At 43.2% G+C, this 13,785-nt stretch overlaps 1 protein-coding gene across 1 annotated transcript; it reads right to left on the bottom strand.

The window, feature by feature from the left end:
* Positions 1-363: 363 nt before the first annotated feature.
* Positions 364-4,325, bottom strand: LOC106568893 (tissue factor). Its single transcript, XM_014139680.2, has 6 exons — positions 4,067-4,325; positions 3,703-3,817; positions 2,177-2,370; positions 1,762-1,943; positions 1,233-1,401; positions 364-994 (listed from the first exon to the last, which is right to left on the bottom strand). The coding sequence occupies exons 1-6, from the start codon at positions 4,137-4,139 to the stop codon at positions 843-845; spliced, it is 885 nt and encodes a 294-aa protein (XP_013995155.1). The 5' UTR covers positions 4,140-4,325; the 3' UTR covers positions 364-842.
* Between the last annotated feature and the right edge of the window lie 9,460 nt (positions 4,326-13,785).

Here is a 13,785-nt window from a genome sequence, read left to right as displayed (position 1 = left end):
AAAGCAAATCCCCCTGAAGGCTTCTGGCAAGGACTAAGTTAGAGGGGCATTTAAGTCCATTTGGATGAAGTAGAGGAGGTCACTTTTTAGATTGAGCTACACCCATAGCTTGGGCATGTCTCGGAGGTCTCTGGCACTGTGATGTTACCCCTCTGCCTGGGTATTCCACATGGCTTACTAGGTCATAAGCTGATAAGCAGACATTGAGCTACAATCAATCACTCTATGAAAATGCTTTCCTCTTGTCTCAAATCATGTTTGAAACTGATATAAGTATGATAGATCATTTTAAGGCAAACCAGATGGCACTGTTATGGCAAAGTTCCCTCACATGGATATTGTTACATGAAAGACAAATGAGAATTGAATACATCTGAATTTAATTGTAAAAAGTACTAGAATGCACAAGTGATCACAAGTAATAATTTTCCTACTATCCTTCCTCTCATCCAAAAGTACCAAATCCATGTTTCAACAGCACAGTACATGGATGAATCCTATTCAACATGAACTACACATCATCAACATATAAGAAAATACATCTTAGAGACATACACATTTAACATATAAAACATTGAAATAAATTATTAAATTTCTTATATACATAGTGGCAAAAATAACATGTATTAATCAAATGTACTTGTTCAACATTGGTATAAAACATAAATAAGTAATGTAAAAAAATTATCTTGCCATTTAAAAGAACCAGCTCATAATGACATTTAAAAAAGACAATGCTAACATTTCACATTTTCCAGTGTTTTGACATTTGTGCTAGATTATTGGGAGCATAGCTTCCTCCCTCTGAAAGGGTTGGTCAGGTAGCACCATCACACACACCTTTACACTGGACTCATCTGCAGGTTATCCTTGTCCACCGTTTTGGTCTTTTTGCAGCAGCAGCGTTTGCAACACACCACGGTGAGAGTGATGAGGATGATGAATATAGCCAGCATGATGCCAATGGCACCCGAGATCACACCAAAGCTGAATTCTGAGGAAAGAAAACATTTTCTATTTAACACGATCATTTAATTGAAGTTGCTAAGCATTGTAGCCTACAGTAAAAATTACTATTCTAACTTGCCCACATTGCAATTTCTTTATCAACAATATTTTTTTGTAGTTACTCAATCCCCTACACATTTAATTGAATCCACTGAATTTCACCCTTCTTCAATTCTCTCCACCTCACCCCTAACACATGTGTTTTGCATTGTGGGGTCACTTACCCTCAAAGATGGTCTTGCCCTCTCTGGGTGAGCACTGTGCCTTGCTCCAATCTCCCAGTCTCTTCTGTGCAGAACGAGAGGGGATATATGCTGCCACCATGAAGCAGTAGCTCTGTCCTTTATCCAGATTGGTCAGCTCTACATTTCTCAGGTCTGACATCTTCTCTTTCTGTAGACAGGAGTTTACAGTTTAGTATTATTTCAAGTTACACACTGTTTGTGTTGTCATTGGAGGGAATCGACAGGTATCCGGGATGGACTGGGACCAAAAATCGGCTTGGGCATTTAACATACTGGCCAATTCCTTCCGTCCAGGTCCCCACAATGGCAATTATTTTGCCTACAGGCCCCCATTATTAGCCATATAATTGTAATTTTGGGCAAACCCCTCAATTTAAACCTGCCCACTGAGGTAGAAATGGACCAGCCCATCTGGTATTTGCCAGAACTGCCCTATGGCCAGTCCTCCCTTGACCGGTATAGTCTCAAAAGCATTTACAATGACTGTATGTCTGACTGTTCAACTCACCTTTCCTGTGCTCCCAGCTTTGTTGTATACGACTCTGTATTTCAGGTCGTTCTTGAAGATGTCTCTGATCGTTAACAGCTGGTCATCTTTGTAGAGGGGAGTGAGAGGGTCCTGGATGTGGAGCGTCATCTTGGTCTTGTCTTCGCTCTGCACAATCTTGAAAGCAGGTCCTCCTATTTTAGCTGAGAAGAGGATGCAAGTTAGGCACCGTAGCCTTAATTTGAATACCGTTACTAACACAGCAATGAAGTATTTGATTAAAAAAAATACCCAGCGAAATGAACCTTTCTAATATAATAATTCTATAATGTAATTATTGTACAACACAATAACAATGTAAATAATGAATGACCTAGAAAAATTGTACTATAAGACAATGCAATTTAGGGCAGATGAATAATGTGATAACACTCACTGTGTTTGTAAGGGCTGAACCTCTCGGCTCGGGTGTAGGGGAACTCCACAAGGTCAGAGGTAACGCCGGGTAGGGGTTCTGATAGGATGTCGGCAGAGTAAGTCTCCTGCAGGTTCCGCAGCTCGTTGGTGAGGTCACACTCTGTCCTCGAGCTCCGGATGCAGTGAGGGTTCCTTTGTCTGTCCTTACCAACCCTGAACAAAACACAGTCCATCAGTCAGAGTCCTTGAACTGTACTTTTCTGTCATTCACTTCAAATGAATGAAGTGGTAGTGTGTAGTTGGGTGTTAGGTATACAGTGCCCTCTGTAATTATTGGGACATTGAAGCATTTTTCCCCCCTTCTTTTGGCTCTATACTCCAAAGGTTTAGATTTTAAATCAAACAATTACTATGAGGTTAAACTATAGATTATCAGCTTTTATTTTAGGGTATTTTTGTACATATTGGTTTCACCATTTTAGAAATAACAACACTTTTATACATAGACCCCCCCCATTTTAGGGGACCAAAGTATTGGGACAAATTCACTCAGTGGTAAAAAGTTAAGGATTTGGTCCCATATTCATAGCATGCAATAACTACATCAAGCTTGTGACTCTACACATTTGTTGGCTGCATTTGCTGTTTGTTTTGGTTGTGTTTCAGATTATTTTGTGCCCAATAGAAATGAATGTATTGTGTCATTTTGGAGTCACTCTTATTGTAAATAAGAATAGAATACGTTTCTAAACACTTCTACATTATGTGGATGCTACCAGGATTACGGATAATCCTGAATGAATCGTGAATAATGATGAGTGAGAATGCTAACCTCCCCTGTTATTGTAATGAGAGGTTTGCATGTCTTGGGGATATGATATTTGTGTGTCTAACTTTCTCACTCATCATTATTCACGATTCATTCAGGATTACCCGTAATCATGGTAGCATCCACATTAATGCAGAACTGTTTAGAAACATTCTATTCTTATTTACCAATAAGTGTGACTCCAAAATGACACAATACATTATTTACCATTCATTTCTACAAACAGCAAATGCATCCAACAAATGTGTAGTCCCAAGCTTGATGTAGTCATTACGTGCTATGAATATGGGACCAAATACTAAACGTTTTACTACACATAAGTGAATTTGTCTCAATACTTTTGGTCCCCTAAAATGGTGGTGACTATGAATAAAGAGTGTTGTCGTTTCTAATTGGTGGAACCAATATGTACACAAACAAAAGCTGAGAATCTATACTTTAACGACATAGTAATTGTTTGATTTCAAATCCAAACTTGGAGTATAGAGCCAAAAGAAGAAAAAAAATGCTTCATGCCCCAATAACTACGGAGGGCACTGTAGGTCGTACACTCAGTTTTAAGTTGGCATTCTGTTGACATATAGTAAAATATTCACCCAGAAAGTGGTCCATTTGTTTGTGCTGACGGGATGTTTTTGTTGTTGTTGTTGTGTAGCAATAGTGATGTGATGAACAGTGCAGAGTGAGAATGCTGCGATATGATGCAGGCTACTTACCTAGAAAATTCAACAGTGTATGTGTAGTTGGTAGGCTCAGGGCCCCATGTTAGAATAGTCTTGAAGTTATTGGACACCCACTGAACATCCATTGCCTCAGGGAAATAATCTTCACCTGCAACCCAGGAGAATAAAAGCCATGATTATCTAGTTATCTGTTCTCCACAACGTAGATGTGCTACATTATATTGATAAAGCAGAAGAAAAAAAACAAGATATCATCCACGAAGTAGGACTTTAGCCTAAAGATGAATTAAGATCTATAGCTTACATATATGGATTTAAATACACATATTTTACATTTTTTCCTCTGAGCCGCAGGGCTGAGTAATTTTGCAACTGATTATCAAACGGTCAAACTTACCAGCTGCTCCAGTTGTGAATAGTACCGATGAGAGTAAAACTCCAAAGTGAAGGAAAGTCCTAACATCCTCCATTATGATAATCCAAATTGTCCCAGTAGCCTCTTTACTATCGAATGCGAATTGCGAACATCGATTTTTTTTTCTCCCCCAGGTGAACCGCGTGTAGCTGCTGTTCGTCTAATAAGTCATCAAAGGTTGTCAGATAACTGCACAGTGTTGCTGGTGCCCCTCTTTTATATAATTTCTGAATTCGCGAGTGGACGGGGTTTAGAGTGACTTATTCAACAATAGCTCCACCTCCCTTAAAATTTCTGGAAGAGCATTGCGATTTGTCACTGGCTGAGCATGCTGCCCGTGAAATCTGTCGAAGTCCATATATGGTAAACCGGATGATGGACAAGCAACTATACCTGTGGCTTGCCATGGCAACGTTGTAGCGGCGGCCTGAAATGGAGACAATCAGAGCTCATGGAAATTTGAGTCAACGTCTGGATTTGTTGGAGTCGTCTTTGAAGCTGTATTTTGTGTTCTTTAAATAACTAGAATGATTACTTTCAGTGTTATATAAAATGTTAACTATAAATGACTATTATGCATTATATATATATATATATATATATATATATATATATATATATTCTAAATGATTATATAAAGAAATATTTGTTTTTATTTTACATTTTAATCATTTAGCAGACCCAAGCACTTGCAAAATGGGTTGTGAAAAATTGTATTATTTCTGAGCGTACACTCAATCCGAAGCAATTTGGCAGCATAAAAAAAGTCCTGTTCACACTAAATGAATTCATTATTTCTAAATGTTTAACATAAATGAAGGCTACAAGCTTCAGTTAAGTGTACAAGTACCCAACCTGTGACATATTTCTTTGTATGTTGCCATAAGGGGGTGATTTAGTGCCTGAGAGAGTGAGTGGATAAGCTCGAAATTCAGCATGGTGAATTAGCATTAAGTGAAAAGATGGACTGAGAGACTGGTGTACCTGCATTGACACAACCTACAGACTATGCATATCTTCTACCATTGGTTTGATTGATAGGGTATTGTTTACAAATCTACGACAAACCACAGCAATTATAGATTTAGATATCTTTTTGAAGTATGTTTGATTTTTGGACGTGGAGAATATCCAATCGGATCAATCTATCAGATCATATTGAGAGAATGAATGGTGGGTATATTTACACATACCATAACATTTAGAATGGATCATTTATTGTTGATTACTCCCAATTCTGCTATGCCATCACTGTTATTTCACAATATGCTGAATACGACATTACATCATATATTATCATTTGTGGTATATTTGAAAATACAGTATCGTTCTCAAACTTTCCCTGGATGGGTTTACGTGACCCTTTAAGGGTGAAAAGTAGCTCCTCAGAGTTTCCATGTCTTTTTTCCATCCATAATTACTTTCCCAGGCAGCCCCTCTCCCCCGACTGAAATATGACATCATAATCTCTTGTGTAAAAACAGTAGGAGTTGAAAAATGATTTTCTGGAAGACTGAGGAAGACATTTCGCTTTACTCCAATTAGACCAGTCTTGATGAGGACCCGTTTCGAACAATTCTATTTGGAAAAGTCTAAATGGGATCATTGGGACGTCCCAACTCTGACGACACCCCCATTGAAGTTGACATTTTGACATTTGGCATACCAGATAGCGCTAACCAATTATACTTACTCCACTTCAATCAGCCATTTCATTGAATGGTTCATATGATCTGAGCTACTATTGACCTTCAACCTTTGACTAATGACCTTTGAAATAAGTATTGTAATGGTTACATTCAGTGCTTGACTTCCATCAGCATTACTGATCTAACTGTGTAATGTGTCAAATAAATAATTATTTTGTAGCTTTGCAACCCCGCCTTACTTTCTGCGCAGAGGTAATCCAAAATGAATCTCAACAAAACACTGACAGACAGTTTATTTACAATCCTTTTCAATGAAAACACATTGTGTTAGTCAAGCTGTTATAATGCATTAATAACACTAACAATGACAATTAGCTACACATCACTAGACTGACTTCAACTCATATCTAAAACTGGGGTTTCCCATTCTCATCTCCAAGAACATGCAACTCATGGAGGATAGTCTGACCGGTAGTGTGGTGGGCAGGGAACGAACATGTGTCTCCAGCTGGAGACCTTTGGCATTAGCTGTCCTCGGTACAACTTTTCCGCAACCCTCCGCTGTTCGTTGAACGAGGTTTCCTGTCAAATATGAATATGGACACAAAAGAGCACTGTTTCATTTTACTGGATGTCTCCAGTGTGGGTCCATTTCATATTTCCCTCAGGGATTCCTGCATTTGGTTCAATAAAGGATTTGATTTAGGCTTAGCAGTTTTAAGATAGTTGACAAGTATGGGACCCAGTATCACCCTTGTTTGAGAGAACAGTATGATCACTAAGCAATGGACTTTATGCCAAATGATTAGTACTCCACCACACCCTCCTCTCCTTCTGGCTGACCTGGACTGCTGAGTAATACATCTTATTGTGGGAATTAATTAGTGGTCATGGTGAGCTAAAACATGGATCACTTCCAAATGGTGAAGATTCAGAGTATGGAGTATGTGAAAATAATCAAATATTTGCATTGACCATAAGCTAAGACAGTTAATGGTCATGATCAGAATCTGTAGAACAGTCGTCACTGAATGAACCCTCATAACAAATAACTGCAATGAAATGCAATGCAATCAGAGGTGTAGTCTCAGTGGTTCCCAAACCTTTTCATTGGGGATGGAAGGGGTGCCCGAGTGCCACGTCTATTTCTATGGTTGATGACAAAAACTGTTCACATCCCTCTTGTTGGCGGAGAGAACATTTTGCAGGTTTAAAGCTGATTTCCTGCAATTCTACACATTTTGCCATGGAGTGGAGAGAAGATGTTGCAGTTAATAAAGCTAATTTCCTGCAATTCTACATTGTGCTATGTCTTCTGTGTGTTCGTGTGATATCTGAATGACTCAAACATTACAACAAAATCAATGGGCTAAAAGACCTAGCTAAAAAAAACGTTAGCTGACATGGACTAGTTGATCTGGATATTTCTGACAAGTTATAAATAGCTCACCGAGGTCTGCAGTGACAAGATGAACTGATGATGCACTACCCAATTACAAAATTGCATTCTTCCATTACAACATTTAAGAGTAGGTTGAAGCCCGACTTAGTTCCTAAAAAAATATATGCATACAGTTTGGGAAGTTTGCAATTGTGGTCAAGCAGACAATGATTAAATAAACAGTTTCTATTTTGGATCTATGTGTGGCTCTGCCAATCGATCCCAGCTTGAAAAGGCTTGGGTCTGGTGGCCTACGACGTCTTAAATGGCAAAGTGTGTGGATTAAACATCTTAACTCCTGGGGTGTAGGCAGTGTGAGTAGTTCGACAGTGCAGTAATATGTCATGTAAGCAGTACCTCATCTATTAATCCGTCGAACAAACCATTCAGTGATGACTTCCATAAGCAGAGGAAGAGATGACATCTGTATAGATGTGTTATAGTAAAGAGAGGACTTGGGGGACGTGGCGGCTAACGTTTTGTCAATGTTGTTCATTGGTCCAGCTAAGACTTTTGGGTAATGTAATCGTTTGTGTATCTAGGACTAAGATGTTGTCATTAAATGAAACTTTAATTTCCCCAATATCCGTTGTGCTGACTAGAATCCACCCAGGAAGTCATTTACCCTAGATTTGTCACTGGCACAAAACTCATGGCATGACTGAGTCCTTTCGTAAAGTAATCAGGTAGATTTCCATTGCACTATTACATGAAAAGTAATATACCCGCCACCCGATGTGAGCAACTGAGCTTTATGCTTAAAAAAAATTCCCAACAACCCAAATAGACTGTGATGCAATCATGCCATATGCCAGCCATAGAATGGGCATCCCCTCATGAGTCTGGTTCTTTTCACGGTTGTTCAATCTCTCTAGTCCCTTCAACAAGTCTTGCACACATTGCCCAAGGTTCCTGTCTGTCTTTATTTGAAATGTCTATCTCTACAGACCGACAGGACGGTTGGTTCAGTTGGTAGAGCATGGCACTTGCAACACCAGGGTTATGGGTTTGATTTGCAGTAAGAAAATGCATGTAAGTTGTTCTGGATAAGAGCTTCTGCAAAATGACCAAACATTTAAAATTTAAAATAAAGGAAGTGCTCAGAGAAGGAGGGAAAGCCTGCCAAAACCACAACAATCTCCATACTTGTCACAACGGCGCAGGAGACAGAATGATTCCGTGAATGAATTTAATAAAATATCCACACGGAAAATATGCAAAAAGGTATGGAGTGCAAGGTGTGCAGAAAGAAACGCACCACCCTAAAAGAACGTAACCAGGGACGCAGCCTAAAACGAATAACGTAACTCCAAAAGGCAAACCACAGAACCTCGTAACAAAACACACCCTGAACAAACGAACAATCCCGCACAAACAACAAACCTAACTAGCTAGCCTAAATATCCTTCCCCACTAACCACTAACACAAAACAGGTGCGCAACTAACCTAGGCCTAACTAACAGAACGTGAAACATAAATCGATGGCAGCTAGTAGACCGGCGACAACGACCGCCGAGCACCGCCCGGGCGAGGAGGGGCGCCACCTTCCGTAGGTGTCGTGACAATACTTGCCATACAGAAACTATGCTAATACCACATGAAATATAAACACTGCACAGTACATACATTACACTCATGTTTATTCAATGGGATTAATGTTTCTTTAATAATAAATGTGTACGTTTATTCTAATGTAACAGATGATCATTTTATATGGACCGGTGGTAATTCGATTACAGCATATTGTGAATGTCACAGACTTTGTTAAATCCTTCCACAAGCCACAATCTTCCCTAATTTCCACCCCAGTTACCTAACTTGTCTCTGTGGTCGAATAGAAAAATATCTGATATATTTTCTCCCTCAAACTCCACTTCATGTGAAGATTTATTTTCACAGCTGTCCCATGAGCCTTTGGGGTTTCAAATTCCACGGGTGGCATGAGTCCAATCGCCTGTCGCTTGCTTTGTTAATATCTCTGTTTCTCCATCATTTCGAAAAATCCTTTTATAAATTCAGTCTCTGTTTCGATATGCCTAATCATACTCACTCCGTCCCACTCCTTCTCATCACTGTATTTTCAATGTACTTAAGTTGTCACGGACTGTTGAGTCTACAGACTAACCACACGGGGCTGACCTCTTGAACATTAACTGACTCATTCTCTTCAGAGCATAAATGGTTATTAATAGACTGCCTGTGAAACTATTCCAGAGGGCTGAGTAACATGTCTAACTCTTCAGGTCGTCTGTCTCCTACTACCATGACAAACCTAACCTTAATCTGCTCTGTACGGTACAGTAGTTTAATGGCTCCTAGCCTTGGCACACAGCCATTCCTCAGACTCACAGACAGATGTGAAGGGCCATGGCACCTCCACCCATGGGCTCAGTGCCCAGATGCTGTTAAAGAGTCAAGCTGGATGACATGTGTGAATATATGAATATAAAAGTGAGATGACAGATGAACAATGGAGCTGTCCTTGTTCGCTGTGATCACTGAGTCGGAGCTGGGTGAGTTTGGTGGCTGGTGGGGCTACATCTTTTGTTCTACATCAGTTTTTACATTCTTATTTATACGGCATACACCTATAGGAACAAGCATAAAGAAACATATGGTGTCCTTTCGCAATAGCCCCATTATCATATAGGAAGCACGCTAACAGTCCTCAAAGCAACTTGAATGTAAAAAATCATGATGACATTAGCACAAAAAGAGGAAGCGAGTGCTTAGAAAAAGAAAGAGACTGGTAACGGAGACCCCCTTTCTCCCTCTGACGTATATGGTACATTTTGTGGAAGAAATGTGATAAAAACTGTAAACTAGTAAAAGATACTGTATGTGAAGTAAACAACTCCTGAGTTTACAGGTTTTAGGGGTGATTATTATATTATATGTATTGATATGTTGGATTAACGTCTCAATCTCAACAAAAAATCTAAGTTAAAGAATAGGACTAAATCAAATCCAATTAAATTTTAAAAGCACTTTTAATAAAGTTTGATTTGATTTAGTCCTATTCTTTAACTTAGATTTTTAGTTGAGATGGCGACATGAATCCAACATATCAATTATTAATTTGTAGACAATTCTGGAATTAAAGCCAGACTAAGTCAGTGGAATAGATGGAACGATCCAACATAAAGTAAATCTACTTCAAATGTTGATATTTTGTTGATTTGACAACCAAACACAATTCAATGTCACTTTTGAAATGCAATTAAAAAATAAAGAGTCGACAAGTTAATAAAAATGATATGTTGGATTCATGTCTCCAACTCAACCAAAAATGTAAATTAAAGAATGAGATTAAACCAATTGCTCACATGGAATTATCCAAGCAGTAGATACAGTTGAAGTCAGAAGTTTACATACACCTTAGCCAAATACATTTAAACTCAGTTTTTCACAATTCCTGACTGTAATGGGGTGGGTGTTTGCTGACGAGGAATCAAGTGCAGGAAAACAGCGATTCAGGGTAATGGCTTTAATAGGCACACTGACCAAACAACAAGCCAACCCAAACAGCGCACAGAGCGCACTACAAACAAAAGTGCCCCAAACACAAGGGACAAAACACAGCTTGCGCAAACATACGCACCACTGAAAAATGTGCAACAAACAGCGTGTAACCACGCACAGCATACAATGATAATAATCCCGCACAAAGAGCAGGCGGACCCAGAAGGCGAGGCGCAGGGCGCTCCGGGTGGAGGCGATGGAAATCCCTCAACAGGGACGGGTCCAAGACGTCCTCCACCGGTACCCAGCACCTCTCCTCCGGGCCGTACCCCTCCCAGTCCACGAGGTACTGCAGGCCCCTCACCCGCCGTCTCGAGTCCAGAATGGCCCTTATGCTGTACGCCGGGGAGCCCCCGATGTCCAGAGGGGGCGGCGGGACCTCCGGCACCTCACCTTCCTGCAGGGGACCAGCTACCACCGGCCTGAGGAGAGACACATGAAACGAGAGGTTAATACGGTAATAAGAAGGGAGTTGTAACCTATAACACACCTCGTTTATCCTCCTCAGGACTTTGAAGGGCCCCACACACTGCGGCCCCAGCTTCCGGCAGGGCAAGCGGAGGGGCAGGTTCCGGGTCGAGAGCCAGACCAATTACACACGGCCTTAACGCGGTCACACTCCATCCACACCCCCGTGGTGGAAATGCGATAACCCAGGAAGGAGACGGCTCGTTTGGAGAACACACACTTCTCAGCATTGATGTATAGGTCATGCTCCAGCAATCTCCCAAGCACCTTGCGCACCAGGGACACATGCGTGGCGCGGGTAGCGGAATATATCAGAATATCATCGATATAGACAACCATGCCCTGCCCGTGCAGGTCCCTGAGAATCTCGTCTACAAAGGATTGAAAGACGGCTGGAGCATTCTTTAACCCATACGGCATGACGAGGTACTCATAATGGCCCAATGTGGTACTAAATGCTGTCTTCCACTCGTCTCCATCCTTAATACACACCAGGTTAAACGTGCTCCTGAGATCCAGTTTCGTGATGAATTTTGCTCCGTGAAATGATTCCACCGCCGTAGCGATGAGAGGTAGCGGGTAACTAAACCCCAAGCGGCGGGTGAACTCCGGATAGTGGTCCCTCGCCGAGTCCGGACCATTCCAGACTGCGTTGGCCCATTCCTGAGCTCGGCCCTTCAGGCAGAAAACGAGGACACTCACACTCTCCTCCCCGAGGGAGCAGGTCTCACGGTAGCCAGGTACACCTCGAGCTGGAGCAGAAATCCCTGGAACCCAGCTGCCGCTCCATCATACTCCCTCGGGGCGCAAGATGAAGGGCGCCGGAGCCGGACACAGTGGGATGAGAAGGTGGTGGAGTCGGAGGAGCCGGAGGGTGAGAGAGGAGAACACTCCTCTCCCATCGGTCCATCCTCTCCATCATTTGGTCCATCGCAGAACCAATCCGATGGAGGACTGAGGTGTGATGGAGCACACGTATCTCCATCGAAGGAAGGGGGTTGTCAGCTGCTCCTGCTGACTCCATCTGGGTGCGGGATTCTGTAAGGCGTGGGTGTTTGCTGACGAGGAATCAAGTGCAGGAAAGCAGCGATTCAGGGTAATGGCTTTAATAGGCACACTGACCAAACAACAAGCCAACCCAAACAGCGCACAGAGCGCACTACAAACAAAAGTGCCCCAAACACAAGGGACAAAACACAGCTTGCGCAAACATACGCACCACTGAAAAATGTGCAACAAACAGCGTGTTACCACGCACAGCATACAATGATAATAATCCCGCACAAAGAGCAGGCGGACCCAGAAGGCGAGGCGCAGGGCGCTCCGGGTGGAGGCGATGGAAATCCCTCAACAGGGACGGGTCCAAGACGTCCTCCACCGGTACCCAGCACCTCTCCTCCGGGCCGTACCCCTCCCAGTCCACGAGGTACTGCAGGCCCCTCACCCGCCGTCTCGAGTCCAGAATGGCCCTTATGCTGTACGCCGGGGAGCCCCCGATGTCCAGAGGGGGCGGCGGGACCTCCGGCACCTCACCTTCCTGCAGGGGACCAGCTACCACCGGCCTGAGGAGAGACACATGAAACGAGAGGTTAATACGGTAATAAGAAGGGAGTTGTAACCTATAACACACCTCGTTTATCCTCCTCAGGACTTTGAAGGGCCCCACACACTGCGGCCCCAGCTTCCGGCAGGGCAAGCGGAGGGGCAGGTTCCGGGTCGAGAGCCAGACCCTGTCCCCTGGTACGAACACGGGGGCCTCACTGTGGTGGCGGTCAGCACTCCTCTTCTGCCATCCACTGGCTTGCTTCAGGGATTCCTGGACGGCTCTCCGGGTCTCCTTGGAGCGCTGCACCCAGTCGTCCACCGCAGGAGCCTCAGTCTGGCTCTGGTGCCATGACTGGCTGGTAACCCAACACACACTGAAAAGGTGACAGGTTAGTGGAGGAGTAACAAAGTGAGTTCTGGGCCAACTCAGCGCATGGAATGTACCTCGCCCACTCCCCTGGCCGGTCCTGGCAATACGATCGCAGAAACCTGCCCACCTCCTGGTTCACCCTCTCCGCCTGCCCATTACTCTCAGGGTGATAACCGGAGGTCAAGCTAACCGAGACCCCCAGATGCTCCATAAACACCTTCCATACCCTAGACGTGAACTGGGGACCTCGATCAGAGACAATGTCCTCCGGCACCCCGTAGTGCCAGAAGACATGGGTAAATAGGGCCTCCGCAGTCTGCAGGGCCGTAGGGAGACCGGGCAACGGGAGGAGACGGCAGGACTTTGAAAACCGATCCACAACGACCAGAACCGTAGTGTTCCCCTGAGACGGAGGTTGATCGGTCAGGAAGTCCACTGACCGTTGAGACCATGGCTGTTGTGGAACGGGGAGGGGCTGTAACTTCCCTCTCGGGAGATGCCTAGGAGTCTTACTCTGAGCACACACCGAACAGGAAGAGACGTAGAACCTCACGTCCTTAGCCAAGGTGGGCCACCAGTACTTCCCCCTGAGACCTCACACTGTCCTCGCTACACCAGGATGACCCGAAGAGGGTAGTGTGTGGGCCCACCGAATCAATTGATCATGGACACCAAGCGGCACGTACATGCGGCCCGCGGGACACT

This window comes from Salmo salar, chromosome ssa14 (genome assembly GCF_905237065.1).
Source record: "Salmo salar chromosome ssa14, Ssal_v3.1, whole genome shotgun sequence".
In the NCBI taxonomy this organism is placed as follows: Eukaryota; Metazoa; Chordata; class Actinopteri; order Salmoniformes; family Salmonidae; genus Salmo; species Salmo salar.
The sequence above is the reverse complement of the archived record's forward strand: the minus strand, read 5'-3'. Positions and strand labels throughout refer to the sequence as shown.

Bases quoted from the DNA above. Each gene is read 5' to 3' on its own strand.
- LOC106568893 (XM_014139680.2), bottom strand. From the start codon at position 4,139: ATGGAGGATGTTAGGACTTTCCTTCACTTTGGAGTTTTACTCTCATCG. The intron at 2,371-3,702 runs GTAAGTAGCCTG...TGTTTTGTTCAG, and splicing joins TACACTGTTGAATTTTCTAG to GGTTGGTAAGGACAGACAAA. The intron at 1,402-1,761 runs GTGAGTTGAACA...TCCTGTCTACAG, and splicing joins AAGCTGGGAGCACAGGAAAG to AAAGAGAAGATGTCAGACCT.